The sequence below is a fragment of the Falco naumanni genome, chromosome 6 (genome assembly GCF_017639655.2).
Source record: "Falco naumanni isolate bFalNau1 chromosome 6, bFalNau1.pat, whole genome shotgun sequence".
NCBI classification, from domain to species: domain Eukaryota; kingdom Metazoa; phylum Chordata; class Aves; order Falconiformes; family Falconidae; genus Falco; species Falco naumanni.
Window position 1 is genome coordinate 81,818,630 of NC_054059.1, and position 24,503 is coordinate 81,843,132.

Consider the following 24,503-nt stretch of genomic DNA (forward strand, 5'->3'; position numbering starts at 1 on the left):
TTTCCAAGTTATAAAATATACAGTCCAAGTCTGAAACGTAAGGCTTTCAAATGGAAATCATTGATCTAAATTCACTCCTTTTAGATCTGCTTGAATGTGCTTGATGAGACGCTGTTTTGGTGTTTTACTGCATATGAGAGGATAATTTCTGGACATGTAAATAAAAGCATATTACATGTGGGGAAAAGCGTAATATCTCGTTGTAAATGATGAATCGCCTAGTGCAGAGGCAACTTATTATTTATTTTAATATAAATACCATCGAAAAAATATTCATTAATTTCTCCATTCTATCTCTCTATCCATCCATCTATCCATCTACTAAAATAGCAGATATATGCACCACGTAAGACATGTGATCACTGTATAACCATATATATATGTGTAGATGTATAAATATATAGACAAATATGCATTTATATACATTGACCAGGTTTGTATGTATACATGTATATGTTACGTGTAGTATACATGTGCCTGCATAGGCAAGAATATAGGTAATTTACATACATAATTATGTCAATTTATATATACCTGTACATGGAAAAATGTTACATGTTCGAAGATATACATGTGTTTATGTGCATGCATATGTAGGTCTGTGTATGTGCAGTTGTGTGTATGTATATAGCTTTATATGCCTAAGTCTATATATGTGTGTATATGTATATATCTAGTCGCTTATATGTCTGTAGATATATGTAACTATGTAACAGATAATGTTTTTTACTATCCGATTGAGGTAGACTTCGGCAGCCTATTGTTTCAGACAACAGATATAAGTTGCGATGGAAGAGGAACGTCGGATTTGGTGTCTGTCCCCCATTTCCAATTATAGATGGATCATTACAGACAGAGAAGTACTGAGAATCCAGACATCTGCTCTTCACATGAATGCACTCACCTCCTAGAGAACAGCCTGCCATCATGCTCTGGAAACTGGTTGAAAATGTCAAGTATGAAGATATCTATGAGGTGAGTATATAATATGCATATGAGTAAGAGAGTATATGTATATTTAAATATACATCTAGTATATAGATACAGGCATGACAATATAATACATATATAGCTCTACATATACATATAGGCAGAAATAGACACGCATACACCAACACACACAAGCATAGAGACGGGAAACCAAGAGTAAATGCTTAAATGCTTATTTATTTGTGTATTTGTATTCACTATGCCAAGCCCTAAACTTTTTTTTTTTTTTTCATGGAAAAGCTGTTTGATGCGATTTAAAACATCAAAGAAATGATCTGGGGGTTGGAATGAGGCAACTTAAAGGCAAGAGTTTGATTGTTTAGACCTCAAATTGAATATAATTCGATTAAATATGGACAAACGTTAAGAAAAAAAAAAGTGCTGAAAATTGAAGAGAAACAGCATCTGGTATTCAGGGACTGGATATATTTTTTTCTATTCTTTCTTTCTTTTATTTTTTATTTTGCAATTCCAAGCTAAGTTCCACCAGAATTTGGAAATTTTTTTCTTTTTCTTCTTTTCACAATCGGATACGTTTTTTATGACTTTTTATGCCTATATACCGATAGATAAGATGTGCACGTATACATATACTCGCATTAATTAAGCGGCACATACATTCTTGCACGTATGTGAGTACACACACCCGAACTGACACATTCAAAGGCAGCTCCGCAGAGTCCGCGGACACGAAAAGTTGTGGGCTTTATTCAGACTTCCGCGTTATTTTCGCGGTCAAAAAGCAGACCAAGGTGGGGGGTGGGGGGGGGGGTGGGGGGTTTGAAGGGAAAAAAAACCCACAGCGCAAACACCGCGAAACCTTTCCTAATTTTGCACGGTTTCCTCAGCCGGATCTTTCCCAAACGGGAGCCGCGACTGCATTTCTTGTAAGTTATCCAGCGTGCTGGATATGCTCCGAAAAGGGGGTGGGAGGGAAAGATGTGTGAGGAAAGGCTCTCTGCAAAATTATATTTTCATTTGTATTCTTTCGTTTTTTTAATTTGGGGCTGGCATTTGCACAGTGATAGCGGCGGGGAGATGGTTCAGAAGGGTGCAAGCCGCCAGCTCCAGCGCGGGGGCTGCTCCGTGGGCAGGGGATGGGCAGGGGCCAGTACCGGGCAGGGGGGCGGGCGGGGGCTGGGTGCCGGGCAGGGGTCGGGCGGGAGCCGGTGCCGGGCAGGGGCTGGGTACCGTACAGGGGTCGGGCAGGGGCTGGTGACGGGCAGGGGCTGGGGCCGGGCAGGGGCCGGGGCCGGGCAGGGGCTGGGCAGGGGACAGACAGGGGGCTGGGTACCGTGCAGGAGCCGGGTTACCGGGTAGGGGTTGGGCAGGGCACGGTACCAGGCAGGGGCTGGGTACCGGGCAGGGGCTGGGTACCGGGCAGGGGCTGGGCAGTGGCCGGTCAGGGTCCGGTACCGGGCAGGGTTAGGGGCGGCCGGGAGCTCCGCCCGGTGAAGCGCCGTCGGGGCTCCGCCGGCCCCAGCCCCGCGGCGGCGCCGCAGCCCCCCTCGTCCGGGAGCTCGTTCGCACTTACAGCGGGGAAACTCCTGAGAAAAGCGGAGAAAGAGGCAGAAGGAGGGCACAGCTCCGGCTCTGCCCGGCCGGGGAAGGGACGGGACGGGACGGAGGGCAGTGGGGTGGGGATCCGCCGGCCGCACGGGAGAAATGTCTCCACTCCCAAAAGCTGCCGTCAAGCTAATTATCAACTGGCAAAACCCAGCATATGCAGAATAGGCACAGCGCGGCGTGTGTGTGTGCGTGTGTGTGCGCGTGTGTGTGCGTGTGTGTGTCCCGCCGGCGATCCCCAGCCCGCTGAGCCCTCGCTGCTTTTCCCTCCCCATCCCCAGGCGCAGCCCGGCCATTGTCTCTGCCCGCAGCAGCAGGCGACAAAACATCTCCCCTCCCTGGCCAGTGAGGTCGGGGATTTCTTTCTTTCTTTTTTTTTTTTTTTTTTTTTTGTCCACCCTCCTTTTGAAGGGGTTTTCTAAGCCGCTGTGCTTTTTACGGACACTCGTGTTTCCACATTGCCGTGGGAGAGAGGCAGACTTGGGGGAGAAGTTGGGTGGGATTTGGCCGCGGGCAGGGTATACCCTAACCGTGGGGTGCGCTCCAAGACGTTTTGTAACGTGTAGCCTTAAAAAAAAAAAAAAAAGAGAGAGAGAGAGAGAGAGAGAAAAATTGTTGTTAATTTTTTAAAGAGCTGAAGCCCTCCAGATTTATCTTTAAAATATATATATATCATTTTTCTCTCTTCTTTCCGAATTATAAATAACAACACATTAGTAGGGGCGTCTCAGCCACTTAAACTGAGTCTGTTCTTAAAACAAAAGTGTGTGTGTGTGCGCGCGCGCGGGGGGGGGGGTGTGTGCTGCTCTGGGAAGTGTGAGTCTATTTAGGAAGGAACGTAAGTTGAACTTTAACAGAAATGGCAGACAGTCCAGTTGAACGGGTTCCTGCAACATCAAAAAGGTTTTATATCGCCCCTGGCTTTGCCTCAAAACTATAAATTTACTATCCTTTAAAATTCACTGCATACATTTTACATTTGGGTGAAAATCGGGAGATATATGTACATATATATTTATTCTTTTCATATTGGGCGGGAGGAACAGGGTTGAGAAAATGTGAACCCCAACTCAACGCAGATTCAAGTATTTATTTGGCTATTGCGATTAAATACGATCTGTAACATGCACCAGAAGGGCTTAATCTTCGCTGTAAATAGACGTATATTGTAGTGACTGCACATTTCTTCTTCCATTTCTTTTTTTTAAAAAAAAAAAAAAAGGAAAAGGAAAAGATTAGAAAAACCTCTTTTCCTTCATTATTTGTTTTTTTAAAAAAAAACCAAACAAACAACAAACAAACCAACAACAAACGACTACAAGAACAAAAGCACCAAAGGCAATCAATTCCTCGTATTAGGATTGTATAATTAAATGTTAAAAAAAAAAAGGAAATTTTTTCTTCGCCTCTAGCATTGCTTCAACTCACTTCCTTGCTCCAGCTCAACAGTGTCTACTTTCCGCATCTTCCTCCGCTCGAGTTAATTGAAGTTATGCCTCTTCCTTGCTAAACTTTTTCCCCCCTCTCCCTCTCCCCAAACTCTGCTTCTGCCAGCCCCCCTCGTCTGATTACATCTAGTAATTCTCCACTGAATGAACGTCATTTACAATAGTAGGGGAGCTCTCGAGCTGGCTGCCAGCTTCACGCTCCATTTGGTCCTGCATTCTCCCTTTAAAGTAGTCGTGTAATATTAATAGTCATGAATATCAATTATTATGAGGCGGTGTAGAGAAGGAAAGGGAGGAAGGGGTAGCGGAGCAGTCTGAGCCTAGCCTTGGGTTGAAGAGGATTGTATTTGGGAGCTCAAAGGAAAAAAAAAAAAAAAAAAAAAAAAGGGGGGGGTAGGGGGGAACCCAGAGAGGGAGGGGTAAATCATATATGTAGATAGAGGTTTCCAGGCTCGGTTTTGGGGGCATTGGTCTTTTTTTTTTTTTTTTTTTTTTTTTTTTTTTTCTTTGATGGATAGACTTCGAAATATCTCAAGCTGTTCTCCTGTGTCCAACACGTCCCTTTGCAGATCTCCTTGATATTTTTCCCTCCAATTATTAGTATTATCACCATTATTTTATTTTTAGCTATTACAAGACTTTTTTTATTTCCAGATGTTAGTCCACACCTATTCCGCCATGGTGAGTTTGGATCCATGTTGTACTAGAATTGCATGTTCTCTCTCTCTCGATCTGTTGTCTCTCTCTCTCCCTCTCTCTCTTTTTAAACGCCTTTGGCTTGGTAATTTAGCACAATAATTGGAGGAGGCTTGCAGCTGCTTCTCCCTTTTTGCATTGTGTGTTCTCGATTTGAGCTAGGGGAGTTTGGGGGGAGAGCAGGGGGGAAAAAACTTTTTTTCTTTTTCTTTTTTTTTTTTTTTTTTCTAAATCATGTGTGCCATTGCTTGTGGGGGTTTGAACTACACTTTGTGGAACAGATATTTTTCTTGTTTACTTTAGCCTCGCAGCTTCAGCGCGGTGGAGTTCCACAAAACTCCTCTCCCACCTTTTCTCTGAAACCTACACACACACACACACACACACACACACGTCGTCGTCCCCCCCCCACCCCAAAGACTTTTCATTACAATTAACCCCCACCCCATTCTCCGGAATATAATATTGGAAAAGGAGACAAAAGGCACTGGAAGTTGCTGCAGAAATTCATAGCGACTGGATTTGTTCAATACCTATGTTTCATTTTTACTTTATTTGATTTTTTAATATTTTTTTTAATGGGGTGGATTCTCTTCATACAAAGAGACCCTGTGATTTTTATTTTGGTTTTTTTTTTTCCCCAAGTCCCTTTTGGCACAACTTCTTACCTCGGAGTCCTCCGAGAAGTGCAACTTTCTTTTTGGTCTTTTCCACGTGAAGATGGGTTTCTGATTTTGAGTTTCAGGACTTCAGCAGGGGGAATAAACAGATGTTTGGAAACTTTAGGCAGCACAAGGGGTGGATTGTTTGGAAGGATGGGTGGTTTGGGGGTTCTTAAATTTTTTTATTTCTTTTTTTTTACCTTTGGTTTTATTTGGGGGGCTGATGGAGGGGGAATCGTATTACTGGACTGAAGTCACAGATCATACACGCATATAGAGCACTAGTCCTACATTTTTAATTATGATAGTTAGCATTTCTCCCTCACACGCACCCCCACCCCACCCCCCTTCCCCCTTCTTGATAGTTACTGGGAATACACACGACCTGGGGGCGAAACGCTGGAACATTTCTAATCCGCGGTAGGGGAAGGGGGCACGTCTCAACCCTACTTTACAACTGTTTACATTTGTATTTTATTTTGGGATGGGTTTGTGCGCCTTTTCCTTTTTATTTTTTTAAAGGTGCTCTTTTTTTGTTGTTTTTCTTTCATTCCGCTTGTAGGACCGGCATGATGGAGTGCCCAGCCACAGTTCCAGGCTGTCCCAGCTGGGATCCGTCTCCCAGGGACCCTACTCCAGCGCTCCTCCGCTCTCTCACACCCCATCCTCGGATTTCCAGCCGCCTTATTTCCCACCCCCCTACCAGCCTCTTCCTTACCACCAAAGCCAGGACCCTTACTCCCATGTCAATGACCCCTACTCCCTAAACCCCTTGCATCAACCCCAGCAGCACCCCTGGGGACAGAGGCAGAGGCAAGAGGTGGGATCAGAAACCGGGTCACTGCTGCCACAGCCTCGGGCCGCCCTGCCCCAGCTCTCGGGACTGGACCCCAGGCGGGACTACCACTCAGTACGGAGGCCAGATGTCCTCCTGCACTCAGCTCACCATGGCCTTGACTCCGGCATGGGGGACAGCCTTTCTCTGCATGGCATCGGACACCCAGGGATGGAGGAGGTCCAGGTAAGGCACAGCGGTTCTTTCTCCTGGGTAATGCCTTCCAGGCTGCAGACCCAGCCCTCGGCTAGGAATTGTCAGTGAGGCTTTTACAGCAGTACTGGGGTCGGTGGGGGTGGTGGTTACCATCCTTTTTCCGCGCTGGGGTTATAACTGTGATACTCCCCCCTCTCTCCCCTTTCTTTTTTCTTTTTTTTTTTTTTTTTTTTTTTTTCGCTAGGAGAATTTATTTCATCGCTGTCACGCACAGGCTGTGCTCTGTACAGCCTCCACTGCACGGCAAGCCAGCAGAGTGCAAGGGGATGGCAGACATACTGCTCCAAATATTCCACGTGTTTCAAAAGCTGGCAGAGTTTAAGCCTGGCTTTTCAAATTCCAGTTATTTCCCATGCAATCTCAGCTCCCTTCGCCCCCACCCACCCCTCCCACCCCCCCAACCAATTTCCTGCAGTTCAGGGATTTTGATGAAACTGTCCAATTACTACATTTTTTTTATCCGGGAGGGAGGGAAAATGTAAACAAACCCAAACCAAAAGCAATAACCGGTGATCAGGAACAAGCTTCCCCCCCCCCCCCCCCCCCCTTTTTTTTTTAAAGTATAGTTGGTAGGGTAGCACTGATTTTAAATAGGCTTGTTCTCTCTTTTGGGTAACAAAGGAGTTTCACCGTGCTCAAAGGACAGTATTTCCCAGCCCTCTTCTATTCCACGCGAAACTCATCATCACGTGTTATTTCCTAAAAACAGAAAGGTCTTTAACAGCTTCTGTGCTGGGGTAGTTTGCACCTTGCTGGAGCAGGGCATGGCTAGCTGGTGGGGACCCCCGAGCCGGAGCCTCCAGGGTCCAGGTCCTGCATGGGGCTTTATTAGTCAGGATTTGGGGGTGTCCCCCCTCCCCCGTTCCTTTTTTTTCCGCCAAATTTAAGTATCACACATCCATATTTAGGCTTGGGATAAGTAAAGATATGGACCACTGGATGAGATACGGACTTCAAAGTTACAGAAAGGGGAAAGGGAAAGGAGAAAAGAGGAGGCTGAGAAGGAAAAAAAAAAAAAAAAAAAAAAGCCGTGAAAAAAGATCCTGCTGAACATTATAGGAATCACGGACAGAGATGTGGCGGGGGGGGGGGGGGGGGGGGGGGGGGGGGGGAAGCTGTGTTGCATTGGCTTGAGGCTTGTCTTAGGGCTTCAGGGGAAAATCTCGGAGCTTTGCTGGGGTGAGTTGCTTTAGAAATAGGAAGGGATTTCTGTTTGGATTTGCCTCTGCCTCCAAGCTCAGTGGCTGTCGGGTGGCTGGTTTCTGCGGGTTTCCAAGCTGGTTTTGAGACCCGGGGGCAGCCCTTGACCCCCACGGGCGTGATGTGCAGGTCTCGTCTCGCATTCCTGGCTCACAGAAACTGGCTTGCAGGTCAAGGCGAGTTTTGCCCCTGTGAAGGCAGAAAGAGGATGGCGCTCCTTTCTCTCTACAACCGATAGGCGTTAAGTGCTGTTTGTGCTTTGATATTTACACTTTCCCCGAAGAAAACCTGGTAATTGTTGTGCTCCTGTGAGAAAGAAAGAAAGAGAAGGGAAGGGAAAGAGGTTAATAAAAAAACAAAAGAGAGAAAGATAAAAGGAGAAAGAGCGAAAGGAGAAAGAAAAAGGAGAGAGAGATAAAGAGAGAGAGAGAGGAGGAGAAAGAAAGAAGGAAAGGGAGAGAGGGAGAAAGTGAGAGAGAAAGGGAAAAAAGAGGAAAGAAGGAAAAGTCCTGCTCAGCTCAAATAAAGCAGGTCTCCCTCTCTTTTCCAATAAACCACCCCTGCTGCGGGCAGGGCACAGCACGGACGGAAAGTGCCTCCCCCCGACGGCTCCGAGCGCAGCGCAGCGCTGCGCCCGCGGCCGCCCCGCCACCCGCTCGCCCGGGCCGGGGCCGGGGTCGGGTGGGGTGGGATGGGAGGGGATGGGATGAAGATGGGTCGGAACAGACGAGGCTGTGGGCCAGCAGGGCTGGGGTTCTTGCTTTAGGGTGCTGAGGCCGTGGGAAATGGAACAGGCCTTTTATTTCTGAAAGTTTGGGCTCACGCTGAGGAGGAGGGGGAGAGAGAGAGGAGGGTATCCCAAGGAGAAACACGTGAAGGAAGAACTGCAAGTTAACACAGGCTGGAGGGAAAGCAGCCCAGCACTCGCTCCTACCGTTCAGCGGTTTCTATTCTTGCCCCACACCAGTGACAGCTGAAGTTGGGCAGTTTCCCACCTTGATTTTTAATATGGATTTATTCTAGATGCAAGGAGCTAGAGGGATTCCTGTTTAGGTGACATAAACATATTATCCACGAATACTAGAGAGAATTTCCAGGAAGGGGCTCAAATAGCTTCAGAGTCTGGGTTTGTTTGGGGTTTGTTTTTTGTTTTTTTTTTTTTGTTTTTTTTTTTTTTTTTTTTCCCAGTAGTCTAAAAAGTTGAACCGATATCTAGGTATATAGTTGCATAAAGATGGGTCCCTTTGGCTTATGCATATCTGATCAAATTCGTGCCATGAGAATGGGTTGGGCTGACAAGGGAGAATGAGGCAGAGGAAGAGAGTGCGTGACAGAAAGAAACGGTGGTTATTTTATAAACACCAAATCCAGGCCATGTGTGAGCCATTGTCCGGAGCTAGAATTAAGTGATTGTAACGCGATAGTGCTCTGTTATTGTAAACAGGACGTATTGTATTGCTATGGCTGCCCCTTTCGAGAGGAATTTTAAATCTGCAATTTACAGCCCTCAGACAGGGCACAGAGAAGCCAAGACCTACTTATTGAAAACAAATTTGCATCATCTAATAGGGACTCTGAAAAAAAGAAAAAAAAAAAAAACCACACTGCAACCCCCAGATATTACCCTCCCCCCCACCCCACCCCGGCTAGGGAAAAATAGTGTTATACTAGTAAAATATACAATAAAGAAAATATGCAGGGGATAATTCCGGTTCTTTAGACTCTTTAAAGAGAAACAAAAAGATCAGTTTGATCAGTTTTTGAGGTTTTCTCTCAGACAGATCCATGGCTGTCGAATGTGGTGGATATCTATGGTATAGAGGCAGCTCCATGCTATCAGATTATTGGAGGAGGGGAGGGAGGGGAATCTTCCTCACTAGATTTTCCAAGTATATCTTGAAACTCATCACCTTTCCCCTCCCTGCACACACACCTTCACTCCTCCTACTACTCCTCCTCACTCACTCTGCCGTCCCCGCTCCTACGTGCTAGCTAGAGACACGGAAAGTTAAGTTGCACCAAAACACTCAAGTCTCTTATAAAGTAACCCCTGGTATCACTTTTAACTAAAGAAGTCTAGTAATTAAAAGTCTGAGTTGTTTTTCCACGTTTCCGCATGCAGTCCTAATTAAATCTTTACGATCCTCTCTGTGACTATTAACTGCCAGCATGCTGAGCGAATATCCTGTACAAAAACCCAGCAGGAGGGCGTAATTAGATAGAAAATCAGACAGGAGTCTTCTCATTAACTACAACAACTAACCCACGTTGCTGATGGAGCGAGCGGAGTGCACGCACACGCATAAAGCGTGGGCACAGCCATCTACTCCAGAGATAAGGTGAGATAAGGAGGGCGGAAAAAAAAAAGAAAAGAAAAAAAAAAGAAAAAAAAATTAAAGAGAACAGGAAAGATGGCGTTTCATATTTACCTGCAATTCTGTGCCATGGAGGTGCAGCACGATGCACTCCAGCGGGCTGCGGGATTTGCTCATCATCCCTCTTTGGGAGCTACTCAGGGAAAGGAGGGAAGACTTTGTAATTTTATTTTGTGCCCTTTAGGTATGTAGCCTATTGATTATGAGAGAGAGAGACACAGCCATGCACAAATACACAGTATAAGGAACCGCTCTGCGTGTGTGTGTGTGCGCCCCGTTTGAGTGTGTATTCCAGGAAAATGAAAGGAAAACATTGTTCCGTCACATTTTTGTGAGATGTAATTTTCTCTTAAATCATATTCCGCCTGCAACGTCTCTGCTGAGCAGAGAGAACCGGAGATAAGGGCTGGATCCGGATAAGCTCAGCCTTTCGCTGTAGCAAAGATAAAGTTAAAATAATAGCGAAGAAAATCATTGCTTTGCTGTAAAGGCGTTTTCCTTATCAGGGAAAAAATGTGACAACTCCCCAAATATGCAACAACCCGAAAAAACCCAAACCCTAAATAGTAATGAGAAAAATAAAATAATAAAAGCAAGAAGCCCACAGGTCCTCCCTTTCTCTGAAACCCAGAATTTACCCTAAACCGGCAGCTGTCCTAATTCTGCAATAAATTGCCCTTATGACACCTCTTCTCTTTGGGAAATGATTTTGCTGTGCCGACCGCAGATCCAGCGGTAATTTTTGGTTGGTTGGTTGGTTTTGGTAGAGTCCACTTTCGTGTTGAGAAATGAAACCCAACATTTGCTCTGTCCTCTGTGCCCGTCTTTGTTCTCTTCCCTGCTGGAGAAGTTAATGCCATAATAACAGGTGTGCTCCTAAGCCGGCTGAAAAAGCGAGAAAAGCAAGAAAACGAGGGGGGGGGGGGGGGGGGGGGAGGAAGGCTTTGAAAGGGAAATGGGGAGACTTTTTCTAGGCAATCAGTTTAATAGTTCATCCTCGTGATAATGTATATTCCAGTTCCCCCTAACTCAGGACATGTAGGCAACCTCGGGAGCTGTAAATCTCTTTCTCCTTGTACCCTATACGATGTGGGCGTTGCGCTGCACTCCGAATTGCTCAGGCTTTAATTAAAAGTACATAATGTAAACTATTATATATAAAAAGTAAATGGCCCTTGAATTATTAAGATGGAGCAGGGTTAAACAAACAAACAAACCAAAAAAAAAAAAAAAAAAAAAAAGGGGGGGGGGGGGTGGTGGTGGTGGAAGGGAAGGGGGAGGGGGTGGGAATGTAAGGGGAGGGAGAATTTAAGTTGGTCTTAATCGTGTTCATTTATGTCATGCAATAGATCTTGCAGATGTTGCCAAATTGCCAGATTTTCAAAGGAAGAAATATAAAGCTTTATCGAATGCAAAGAAGTCTATGTGATATCTATGTTTTATAAGATAACAAAACCAGTATTGCACCCCATATGCTTCACACCTCTTTTTTTATTAGAAGACTATATAATTTGTAAGAATTTCATTTCCTTGTCGATTTGGGGGAATAATAATAACAATAATAACAACAACAACAAAACCGCCTCCTCCCCTAGTGAATTAATATAAATGGAAATAACAGAAACTCCAGTTTGGAATGACATGATTTATGTACGCGATTCTTTAATATCCAGTCAATTTGAATAGTGATGTTTTTATATCCACAGTCAGTTGAAGATGCCAATAACAGCGGTATGAACTTATTGGACCAGTCTGTCATTAAAAAAGGTATGCATTATTCCAACAAGCTAGACAAACTTTTACTGTGTAGCAATATCTTCATGATATATTTTTACTTTGGGGCAATTAATTTACCCGGGAAGCAGGCATACATGGCAGCAAGATGGATAGTTGATCGGAGGGACAGCTAGATGGAAGGGAAAAGGGAAGATACGCAAAAAGAAAAGTTTCTACCCCCTCCTCCCCCGGCCTTCGAAGGGTTTAATTACACAAATGCTCTCTAATGGAGCACCCCGTGCTCAAAAGCAGTTTCCACGGGGCCCCCCCACTCCTCCCCCCCCCCCCCGCCTGCTCCCCCATAGTCCTCGGTGGGGACCCCTTGGCTTGTAATGGGGGAAGAGGGTTGATTCCCTTTGGGGCTTAAAGGCATTTCCCAGGCGAATGCAAACGTGAAGGGGAGAGAAAGCAATGCCTGTGGAAAGGCAGCCCCGATCTCCTTCCCCCCTTCCTCCAAGAATCCCCCCTTCCCCATGCCCATTTTTTAAATCTTTCTACATATGCGCACATGATTTAGTGTAACTGCAGAATCACCCCATACTGTTAAAGGGAATGTGATATTAACAAATGTTTGCAGTCTCTTGTACAGCTGTAAGCAAAATAATTAACTAATTAAACTAATTAAATGTAATTACAATAACTCATTTTGGGCGTATTGCAGCTGCTTAATTTTTTTACATTTCTCTGACAGTCACTCGAAGATGCTTGGCGATTAGTGTTGTGTTATGCTGATAGACATTAAACAGATCACACACTGCAAATGTAGGGAAAGCTATCTTTAATTATCTAAGGAGTTTCTATTTCTAGATTCAATTTTAAGTACCAGAGATGAGGCTTAGAAATGCTGTCCCTTATGCTTGCTATCAACAGCACTTATCTCCAGGACCTTATTATTTGTCAAATGCGCACAAATACTTTAATAGAGATGATCTTCTAGAACATAAAGCAAAATAACAGGGAGGGTGTTTATTTAAAATGTGTTCAAGGCAGCATGAGGTCCTTCCGTGTATTTATTGTTTTTTAATTTAAAGCCTCGTGTACAGTCTCTCTCACACACACACGATCAAGGTCTAGTTATTTGAGGGAGGACAGATGAAAACTTGAAGACCGTTTAGCAGCATCATTTATGACCACCGGTTGAAAAGCCGAAGGTGTTTTTGAGAAGCAGAAAATTACTTTAAAAAAAAAAAAAAAAAAAAAAAAAAAAAGTTGTTTCTCCTGTTTTAGTTCAGGTTGAACGTGTGGTTTTGTGCTCAGGGTCTGTAACCTGATGGTTTCTGGTTGTATTTTTCTCTCCCCCCCCCCTCCTCCCCGCTCCTCCCCTCCCCGTCCCCTCTTGACACCTCATACACGATGTTTCCTCTTGGGTGTATTTGATTAATTGGTGCTTGATTTGTGGGCGAGAGACTCCTTTCTAACGTTGCTCCGTGCTCGCATTTTCCTTTCCCAACCTGGATTTTTTTCGCAGAACACTCTTCTGTTGATCACCCGGCCCAAAATGCTCTTTTTTTAAGCCCCCTCCCCCCGGTGTCTCTCCCTCCTTCAGATGACGAGGACAGCAGAGACGTTTAACGGGCGGGCTGGGTGGCACAGTTACGACCGCGCGTAGCACTACAATGGGAATGATAATAATTATAATTATGTGTATTAGGTATAGATTTAGGTGTGTTTATTGCGTATGGGCATTGCAACGGCCCCACGTCGAGCAGCTGCCACATAAAGAATCCCATATAGGTGGGAATACATGTGCCAGTTTGCAGCCATAAGAAAAGATGCTCTGATTTTATCCGTGATGAACAGATATATATGCACTTTGGAAATTAGGTTACTGAAAAAGATCCTGAGATCCCTCTGCAACTGTTTTAAAGTCACTGTAGCGGCATTTGCTTCCTAAGAAGTGATGCTGAGCTCCAAGAAACTTTGCAGCATAAAGGAATATCGTGAGCTCTGGTTCTTTTTGCACAGCGACTTTCCTGGGTGCGGAGGACGAGAAATGGGTAATAAATAGTAGGCCACATTTGTGGCCGACAATATTTAATCAGGACGAGAGAAGGAGCAACACAGAGAGGGTTCAGGATCAATTTCGCTTTGTTCCCTGCAGTTTGTAGCTGTGAGGATGTACTTTGAAGTAAGAATAAGTTATTTCAGCTCTGTAAGTCGTTATTGCAGGCGGATGGCATAGATAGATAGACAGGACACTACTGGCTGATTTTTGTGCAGAGGAGCACTCCCTGCGATGCATATTTGCTACACGAATGTTGAAGGGGGTCGATTTCACCCAAACCTAGCTTGGTGCCTAAAATGCTTTAATTACAACGGCATAGAAAAAAGCATAGGGGTGTGTGTGTGTGTGTGTAGTCTAAACTTAATTGTATCATTCAGACTGCAAGTGTCTATTTCTTTATAGTCTTGGAGGCCTGCAGAGGGAATTGTCTATGCAAAAGGGTTGCCAAAATATTGAGGAATTCATACAGGGATTCACAGGCTGCTATCGATTTATCTCACGTATTGATCCCGCACGATAGATTACATATACCCAGTCTCTTGTTATGTTTGCTATCTGAGCTTACTTGACATTTCTGAAGTAATTTAGTTAAGAGGAAATGAGTTGTTCCCAGTAGAGAGAGCAAACGAGTGGAGTGAAGGTAGCCAGCGTGATAAATGGCTCTTTCATTTGGAGATCTCCAGAGCTCGTTTAAGGCTAATTTTCTGTATTAGCCCCCTTTGAGCTATTAATGCAATAGGCAGGGACCGTGGCCCCTCGTCTCTTAGCTGCCCCATTAGAGCGAGCATTAAGCTACCAAGCCTGAACTCTACTGTGGTGGGTGGTGGTGGCGGTGAAATAATGAAAGGTGCTTTTTAAACTCTCCTAATCTAAACTGGCAGAGGGTGGTTAATACGATTTGAAGGGGGCTGGTCAATGAACAATCAATAAACTAATAATGAGAAGGATGCGGTACATTAACAGTCTAAAAATGCAACGAGACATTAAAAAATCATCGTTAACTCCTAGTTCCATTAAGATTTGGGCGGTGGAAGTGGGAGGGAGGGAGCCAGATAAATCATCAAGATGATAATAATCACCAAGAGCATTAATATCAGATTTAACTCGGCTTTAAGAGCTTACCGGCTGCACGTTTGGAGGCCTTTCCCCCAATTTCTGCCGAAACGCAGGGAAGTTTTTCCTTGTGTCAGGAATAAAAAGATCGAGTCCCTATGTCAGCTGCTCATCTGAAATTTTCTTGGCACCGTCTATGGCGAAAGAAGTTGTCCCCTTGCAAAATCCTGCGTGGCCCGAGTCCCAAGTTAATTTTTTGTGACTCTGGGGCACAGTCAGTGACCTTAAAATTATTCTGATGTATTTATTTACTTTCAGCTGTTTCTGACGATCGCCTGCACGCTCACGTCTGATGGAGCACGAAAGGCCATCTTAACCCCAACACCTTCGTTCATTGTCTCCTTGCAAACACGCTGTATTGTTCACACTGTTTTAAAGAAACATATGAAAGGAGGTGTCTTGTTTTTGTGGTTTTTTTTTGTTTTCTGTTTTTTTTTTGTTTTTTTTTTTTTTTTTTTTTTTTTTTTTTTTTTTTAAACTCTTAACTAATACAGCATGAGATTCCTTCCCACCTCTTCTTGAAGTATACGGATAAATGATTAACTGAAAACCACCCTGGCCTCAGCTTTGCAGGTGATGGAGCTGGGAATCGGTGATGTTGCTTCGCTGCCACTCGGCTTCGTGCCTGTTCCTGGTTTACACGTTGAACCTTATGATCCCCTTTAATTGAATGCAAAACTATTTCGAGGGAATACATTTCACTTTGAAATTTAGCCCCGGCTTTCAGGGGAAAGGGACTGCAGTGGAGAAGGGGGGCGGGGGGGAAGAGGAGGAGACAGGGGGGACAGGAGGGAAGGGGACACGAACACACATTTGTTGCATTTGTTCGTTAAAATTGAAATAAGAAGCGGGTTGGGGCGGGTGGGTGGACAATGGGTGAGACACTATCCCCGGACTTTCTAGGTTTGGCTACCAAGTCAGAAGAAATCACTAGTTATAATAAAGTCCTGTTGTTATAAGGGACAAAGAACTTTTTACTCATTTCAGGCCCGCTAGGTAGATTTAAAAGAAAATAAAGAGATTTGAAGGCAGCTTGGTAGCTGATTAGTAATAAGTTTGCCCATGACATTTGGTAGTAAGAAAAATTTCTTCTAATTGATTGATTGACTGAACGACTATCATATTATCCACCAGGTTTATTGCAACCATATCCATCGCTTACAGCCTTATTATTCAGCTATTTTCAGGACATAATTCTATTTATTTGTTGATATTTAGCATTGCTGAAATGCCCTTTTCTTTCAATTTCCTCTTGTGTGCCTGTATTTGTGCACATTTCCACGCGTTTGTGGAGAGCAACCCAACAGAGAACCACCACCAAGAAAAAAAAAACAAACCCAAAACCAAAAAACAACCCAACCACCAAACACAACCACCCAACTCCTAAGACTTAATGTATGCACAGAAAATTGTAAACATGTAAAGAACTGAAAGCTTCACACTGAGTTTCGCCATGCTCCATTTCCCCACCATTTCCTGCTGTCGTTTTAAAGCGATCTCACTCATCTAGAGATCCCGTTGCAGGAACAGTATGCTTATAATTACTAACAAATCAAGCGGCTACTGTTGCTCTCTCGGTTTATTGATAAGCTGAAGAGAAATGGAAGGGGGAGGAATGACAAAGAGGCTGGAAGTAACCACAGGAGAAGAGAGGGAGAGGAAAAAAGGGCTAGAAAAGGAGAAAGGGGAGGAAAAAGAGAAAGAAAGAAAGAAAGAAAGAGAAAAGAAAGAAAGAGAGAAAGAGAGAAAGAAAGAAAGAAAGAAGAAAGAAAGAAAAAAGAAAGAAAGAAAGAATGAAAAAGAAAGAAAGAGAAAGAAAGAAAGAAAAGAAAGAGTGGCAGAGATGTTGGAAGGGGGACTCGTGTTTGTGGGTGCTCACATGCACACAGCAAATAGAGTTCGGGAGTGAAAGAAAATGGAACGGTTTCTTCTGGGGATAACAAGGACTAAATGGGAAAAAGTTGAAGCAGAACTGGTGGGGACACTGCGAGTTGTACGTGTGTGTTACTCTATCATTTCAGCAGTTATGGCAATCCCAAACCAACCGGGAAAGTTGACATCGACTAAAAATACACCCTGCGTTATAGTTTATTTACATACACGCAGGGATTTGCCAGATGCAGCTGCACATGCGGACGTGCATCTCTCTTCACCCGCTAAAGCTGCCACGTTATATTATCTCTGGTAATGTCGGCTGTATCCGAAAAGCTATAGCCATGATAAACATATAGATATGATATAGATAGAGATAATTCATTCCATGGCAAACACTTTTTTTGAGGCAGCATTAGGTAATTTACAGAAGATATAGAGTCTAGATAGAATACATCTCTCTGAAGCTATGAAATTGCAATAGATATGCTTACACCGCCTGGTAAGCTTCTAAAATGGGTTTAGAGTTATTAGACTCCAACCGATGGGTATGTTCATATGGTCCTTGTCGGAGAGGCAGTGGTAGGAGGAAAAGCTGTGGAGCTCCCAGGATAGCAGGGAAGGGAGCCAGCCTGCTTCCCAAAAGCAATTTGTAAGGGGGTGGGGTGGGGGGGAATACTAAGCACGTGGAAATCCATATTTCAAAGGCTAACTAATGTAATGAGTGCTCCAAAAGGCCAAAGCGAGTGGGGTGAGGAACATTTAAGCATTGCACGGGTCTCTTTCTCTTTAGTGAGTTTGGACTAAGATCAGATGTTGGTGGAATTGCTGCCTCTTGTTTAATTTCTCAGTTCACTGGCCAGTGACCTGATAAACTGGTCACTAAAAATAGCCACTGCAAAGGTGTGCTCGAACCACGGAGCCCATGTGTTTGTCCGAGGAAAAAAATGTCAGTAATGAAAATCTGTCTGGTGGTACTGCTTTAATCTAACCCTTTTTAAAACAAACAAACTTTTTCTTGATGCCTTACTTGAATAATGTTGCAGAACATCGTGCATGAAATAAGAGATATATGTATGTATCGTGGTGGGGAGAGATTTGTTCTTTTTCTGCCAGCATTACCTCTGATACTCAAAACGAGTCTTTTCCTATAGAATCAATGGAAAAAAAAAATCCTATTAATAGCAACTAAAGCAGAAGCGGGCCTCTAACTCTTTTATAACTGTTTCTGTGCCGTTCTCAAACTATTTGAAACCACCTTTATGAGCTGCATAAAGTGCCTAACTAAAATAATAGAGAAATAGGAATCCATTCCACTTCCCGATTCCCTGAAGTAAAGCTACTCAAAATAATTTGTTTATACTGGAGACTATATACAAGGCATACGAAGCAATATGTATATCTAAAATCGACATGCCTTTTGGTTTTTAGCTGTTATAGAGCTTTTATTGTGGGGGTCTGGTCTGGCAGTAGGAAATGATCTGTAATAAAAACAGTGAAACACGGTTGTGTCTATTCCATACACTGAGGTTATAAAATTGGCAATTGCCCAGTAGTTAGCACTTGGTAATATATTAGGATACCCGATCTTATTGTTTAGCAGCTCCAGACGACTTAAATATCCCCTCAACCCTAATGGTTTGATTCTCCAGATACGTTGCAAATAAACAGGGGTTTTATGACTTAACTGACATGTATTATAACTACCTAAATAGCTGGCATATGTGCATAATAGAACCCTATTATTTGCCGAATTGGTTTTGCAATTGATTGAGTGGAAATGGGAGACTGTGAAGTAGGATCTGCTCGGCGAGGGTGTGTAATCAATTAGTCTTCTCCTCTGAAACATGCCCGCTGGACTGCCAGGACTCTACCACCAGCAAACCCCCCAGTTTCGGAGTATATTTTCTATAAGGAAACGCGTGTTGCCGCGATTCCGAGAGGAAGCAGCAGTAGCAGCTGTCAGCTCTTATTAACTCCTGCATAAAACATACCTTAAGTACGGTTTGTTATCAATTACTTGCAGAAATGAAACAACTGGGAAAATGCAGCGAGGCTCCCTATAAATTAAAGTGATTGATTGATTGATTAGAGCACCTGCTGTAAATCATAACAGTTACACACAATTATGAGGCAGCTATTTAAGTTCATTTGTAAACAAAATTCATGTCACGGGGGAATTGCGCTCATTTTTACTTTAGCCAATTTTGTTTTGTTTTGTTTATTTCTCAGTGTGTCTGGTTGCTATTACAGGAATCTGTTGGTTATAATCCCCTTGGTTACTCTTAAAATAACCTCACTAGTTTCTCAGAGAAAAGAAATGTTTTGGTTTATCGTGGACAGAATAACGCGGGTTTATTTTGGTTAGTTTCACTTTATTGCTTTGTTTTGACACCCCCCCACACCCCCCAACTACCTTTAAATTTGTGTTACAGTAACTAGATCAGCTTTATTTAGGGTTGGGAGAGTTCCTACTACTTCACGGACAGCACAATATGGCCAAGGTGGCGAATGCCATGGCTAGACCAGATTATTATTTTTTTTTTCCTGGTGTTCATTTTTCTGCAGGAAAAGACTCATTTTATTTCATAAACCAGACTTAATAAAAACACAAAGCAATAACAGAGCTGTCTTCTGGTTGCTGTATCCTCCAGCCTTGATACTTATTTAAGACAGCGACTCCCTTCATGTAGTGAATTTATTCCTGGCTCAGCTTGGCAGTAATGGAAACATTAGCAAAAAAAAGTAAAATTTCCTTTTTTTTTTCCCCTCCAGAAAGGCGCTGTCCGTTGTACAAAAGGCATCGGGGGGCTCTGGGTGAGACACAGGCTCAAACCCGAAAGTTGCCAGGTGCTTGCCAATATGTATTTTATTTCCCAATGATCAAACCCTGCATAGAGGCTGTACTGCACCACCCTTCTCTCCATCCATCATTCGTGGAGCAGTTTTCTAGAGGTTGGGGGAGCAGCACCCTTTAGGTTGCTGGAGGTAGCCGGAGGTTCAAAATTCCCTTTCATTTTGCTGTTCTGTGCATGTCAGAGAGACTGTGGTTATCCTGTGCTCCTTCATGGCATGATGGTTTCTCTCCCCTCTCTTCCCCTCTTCTTTCCTCAGTTCCAGTTCCTCCAAAATCTGTTACTTCTTTGATGATGAATAAAGATGGCTTCCTGGGTGGAATATCAGTCAATACCGGAGAGGTGTTTTGCTCGGTACCTGGCCGCTTGTCTTTGCTTAGTTCAACTTCAAAGTACAAAGTAACTGTGGGAGAAGTTCAAAGACGCCTTTCTCCTCCTGAGTGTCTGAATGCATCCCTCCTAGGAGGAGTACTTAGAAGGTAAGAGGCTGGGCTGAGTGCATGACCATGCCCATGTGTGGGCATCCATGCATGCACCAGAAATATTTGGGCAACGGTAAAGATGATTGCAAATCCGCATTGATCTTCTCGCCATAGCATGTGCGGTTAATTTTCAGGGTAAGGTCAAAACCATGCTGTATTCAGAAGCGAAAGAGAACATATGGAGGCTAGAGAAGATCTGGCCTCGTACAGTTCCTATCAAAGAATCCCAAAATGAAGGAACTGAAACAAGAGTATTTTCACTCTTGTACATGCACGCAGCTTCTATTTTTCCTCTTTCTCCCCACACTTCTCACTTAGAAAATGGACAAAACAAAATGCCCCGATGGACTTGTTGCAATTATGAATTGGGTGTATTTCAGGACCTGATGTATTCCTAGGGATTTCCTAGATAAATCCATGAGGCTTCCTCTATAAGGCGATTAATATAGTGTCATATAAGACATTGAAATTGTCAGGGGATTAATAGGCAATCAGTAAGGTAGGTAAGTACCTGACTAAAGAAAAGCCATCAACAGATAGTTTGAATGTCAGAGGCTTAGTGTTTCATCTAGAGAAGGTTGCAAGAAGAATTACTCACAGTTAGTCTTCAGATCTTTGCTTTTTAACATTTAACATTTGTGCAGATCACCCACTTATGTCCTTGTGGATTTTCTTGAAGATCTCAAAACAGTTAACATTGTGGTACTGAGGAAAACGAGGAGCAAGGGATAGCCTGGAGGTCTGGTTGCCACCGCATCATATCAAGTGCGAGGTTGTGCATTTAGGTACCAGCAACAGGGATTTAAGCTCCGAGGTCACTAACTGGAAAGACTAACAGGAGAAAGGCTTTTGTTTTTCTTGGCAGTGACTGAAGGACTGTGAATAGTCAGTACGACTTGTCTGTAGGAAAGGTGAGCTAAGGCTCCGTCTCCGGTCAGAGCAGGGAAGAAGTCACGATGTGGTATGAGATACCAGTTCACTCTAGCCAGTGGAAGGCTGAGAGGGGATAAGACTTCATTTTCTACATGTGAAGTACAAGCCAGACTGGAAAACAAAGCTTAACTTCGAGACAGAAACAAATTCAATTAATTTAACCCTGAATAAATATCGGGTCATGTTTAAAAGTTGGTGCTTGTCTTAGAGGAGGAAGTATCTTGCCAAGCCCTGTAGCAGCAATTGGGCAATGTTGACTGTAAGGTGTTTTAAAATGAAGTTGTTTGGTTTTGGTGTTTTTGGTGCTTTTTTTTTTTTTTTTTTTTTTTTTTTTTTTTTATGTGTGTGTGTGTGTGTGTGTGTATGTGTGGTTTTTGGGGGGTTTTTTGCCCCTTTTTTGTTTTTCCCCTCCACGCGAAAATTTCTGTGATGAATTTCAGGGGCTTCAGCTCCGTGTCTGGAGAGGAGGGGGAAATTCCTGCTACATGCAGTCAATCACCCAAAAATACACGTGAGAATCAGAGTCTCCTAAAATAGATGCTGTTCCACGTGAATGTCTGTAATCATTGCTCAGCTGTGATCCTTGCCAGTGAGAGCAGCAGAGATTTTTACTTACAGATGCTAACCTGCCTGCTCATTCTGTACAACTACAAATGGAACAGGGAGAACATCTGAGAGAGACATTGTAGAAAATACAATTATCAAGGTAAAGAAACATCATTATTGAACTTCAGTGGATTTCTGGAGATGGCCCAAGCCGTAATCATTGGCTGCTGCTGACTTCAGTTCCTATCTCGAATCTAAATTTTAGACAAGCTTTTGGTTCAGAGCAGATGAAACATATAAAGCTGTTGCAATTCTGCTATCTAGCCCTATTTACTTTGATATAAGATCGTGGGAAGCCAGTCTGGCTTCTCTGTCATTTCTGGTTTCCTTTCGTTAAGCGTGACTGCTAATTCTTAAACAATTTTTAAGTAAGAACTAAGAGATAATTGGGATAGACTTTGATCTCAGGTGCCAAAACTCTCCCTGATTTCGCAGGTGGCAAGATTTTATCCCTGGGGATTTACATATGTATAGGCGTCCGAACAATAGCTCTGTCTTTCCCGCCTATAGCTCACTCATCCTTTTATTGTCCTTATCAGTAACCTCCGACAGACATTCAAATCTTCCTCCAGGCAACCAATTCCCTCTTTATAACGCACCCTGCCTTCAGGTGAGCTCTCCCTCTCAGCATCGCCTTTCCGCGCAAGGACACGCTCACACACACGCACCCAGTGGTTTAATAAATATTTTTCTTTCTTTTCTATTTATCCACAGGCCCGCGCATTCTCCCCTTCGAACCTCCCAGGTTGTTGTTGTTCCTTCCCCCCACCCCCACCCCCCCCCTTCCCATTAAGGCTCTTTCTTGGTATAAATGAGGATTTAATTCTCCTCCTCTACCTTTGTACCGATCTCTTCATCTTAATACAGTTCCCGTCGCACTATAGGAACCCGTTTGCTCTTTAGATCAGAATCCTGTACATTAATTATTGCTATCTGGCATTATTTGATTTCCCTGGATAAAACAGGGAGAAAAGTGGGTTCATCCCCACTCCCACCCCTGGGGAGAAATGAAGCAAATCTCAGCAAACCCAAGCAGAAATCAACACCTCCCCCCAAAGTCCTTAACGTCGAGGGAAAACCCTCCCAGGCTCCACTGACTGCACAGACTAAACGTTTCTTCCAGGAACACTGCGGGGTTAATCACGATGTTAATTTCTTTGCAATTCTAGAGCCAAATCGAAAAACGGGGGCAGATCTTTGCGAGAAAGGCTAGAAAAAATCGGTTTGAATTTACCAGCCGGCAGGCGTAAGGCCGCAAATGTCACTTTACTCACCTCCCTGGTGGAAGGTAAGCCGAGGGTCGCAGCTCTCTTCACATCCCTGCCTGCTTCCGACTCCTGCCTAACATTCCAAGAACCACCACCACCGAACCACCACCACCACCCTCCCCCCCCCCCCCCCCCCAAAAGAAAAAAAAACCCTAAAAAAACCTACCCATAAAAATTAGCTTTGGGGATCAGGTAGGAAAACCCTTGCAGATGTGACATTCAGGGCGGGTGAGGATGGACACTGCCACGGTTAAGGATCCCACTCCCCAAAATGAACTCACTGGCTGGAGGGTCGTTGATCCCCCTTGGTGGCAAGAATGAGGTTGGGTGTGTGCCTACACGTGGGTGTATGTGCGTGTGTGACCCTGCAGGGCTGTCCCTCCTTGCTATGGATTTCCAGCCTGTGCTCTCCGACTCCACGTCTGCTCCATCCTCCCGTTAATTCGCTCCTCCCGAGCTTCTTTACGGCCACTACAGGACGCTCAAGTGAGGACAAATAATACAGAACCGATCTTTTCTTAAAGAAATCAGAACAATTCCAGAGTCGCAGAGGGCGGTGTACCTGGAGGTGGCTGGGACTGCGCAAAGACAGGCTGTTCCCGAGAAAGGAGGGAGGGGAGGATGAACTTTCCCCTCATTACAAGTCAGCTAACATAATTTCGGTGGTCGGCGTGCTTCTTTGATTTATTGTTACTGTATCGAAAAGTAAAATTTAGAGCCACTAATATGTTTAGGATATGTGCGTGTTTATGCTAAGAGAAGTTGGACCTTCTCCAAAAAACATAACGGGAATAGTATGGATGCAATTATGAGTTATGTGTATCTGCATTACACATGCACACCGAGAGGCGTATAAATAATCCACTTATCTCTTCTGCATATAACCATGCATAAACATTTGTGCTAGATATTAACTTTTCCACTCCTTTGATTGAGTTGTGCGAGCGATAAGACCTTACCGCATGCAGGGCTGAAGGCAGGAGCGCAAAAAGACGGGGGCTGATAGGAAGGAGCTTCTCCTGGTACCTGCATAGGGGTTATACCGGGTGTGCGAAGCACGGTGTAGGTTACGGGATATAGGGTCGCGCTAATAGGCGACGTGAAGCATTTCGGGTGTGACAATTGCCCTTTAACACCGGGGTTAGTGCAGCTTCATCCCTGTTGCCTGTGCGAAGACCTGCGCATCCTACTCCCAGCAGGATCAGCCCATCCCCGAAGCTGGTCTGAGGTTCGAAAGGCTGCGTGGCTGTGTAGTGATGCTGAGGTTTGCGTCAAGCGTGTAGTAAGGTGTACATTATCCTCCTCTCCCCTGATTTCCTTACAAATCAACAGTTTACCTTGAGAGAGCTCCCTCCTTTCGGAAGAAGCTGCACCCGCTGAATTTATTTTCTTTTTCCCTCCCCCCTGCTATCAGTCAGGCTTCAGCTGTGGCATCGCCCGGAGCGCAGCGCTGCGGCCACCCCCGGCCGCCACCCCCGGGCGCTGCCTGCCCGGAGCCCGTCCGGCGGGGACACCACCCCATCCCCGCTTTCATTAACGCTTTGGTGATTAGCGACAAGCCTTGGAAAGAAGAAGATGACGTTGGAAAAGCAACTCCTGATCGTT

General features: G+C 44.2%; 1 protein-coding gene across 5 annotated transcripts in view; it reads left to right on the top strand.

Annotated features, from left to right (window-relative positions):
* Positions 1-755: 755 nt before the first annotated feature.
* TFAP2B (transcription factor AP-2 beta) overlaps positions 756-24,503 on the top strand; it is a 32,560-nt gene continuing 8,812 nt past the window's right edge. Inside the window, exons 1-6 of one of the 5 annotated variants that reach the window (XM_040599238.1) lie at positions 756-975; positions 5,925-6,383; positions 11,695-11,755; positions 19,530-19,604; positions 19,869-20,088; positions 22,800-22,918. In XM_040599238.1, coding sequence (XP_040455172.1) covers positions 895-975; positions 5,925-6,383; positions 11,695-11,755; positions 19,530-19,604; positions 19,869-20,088; positions 22,800-22,918 — 1,015 coding nt within the window. In that variant the 5' untranslated portion in view covers positions 756-894. Of the gene's footprint in view, positions 976-4,530; positions 4,686-5,924; positions 6,384-11,694; positions 11,756-19,529; positions 19,605-19,868; positions 20,089-22,799; positions 22,919-24,503 lie in introns of those variants that run through there. The other 4 variants (XM_040599236.1, XM_040599241.1, XM_040599239.1 and 1 more) reach the window with 4 other exon arrangements.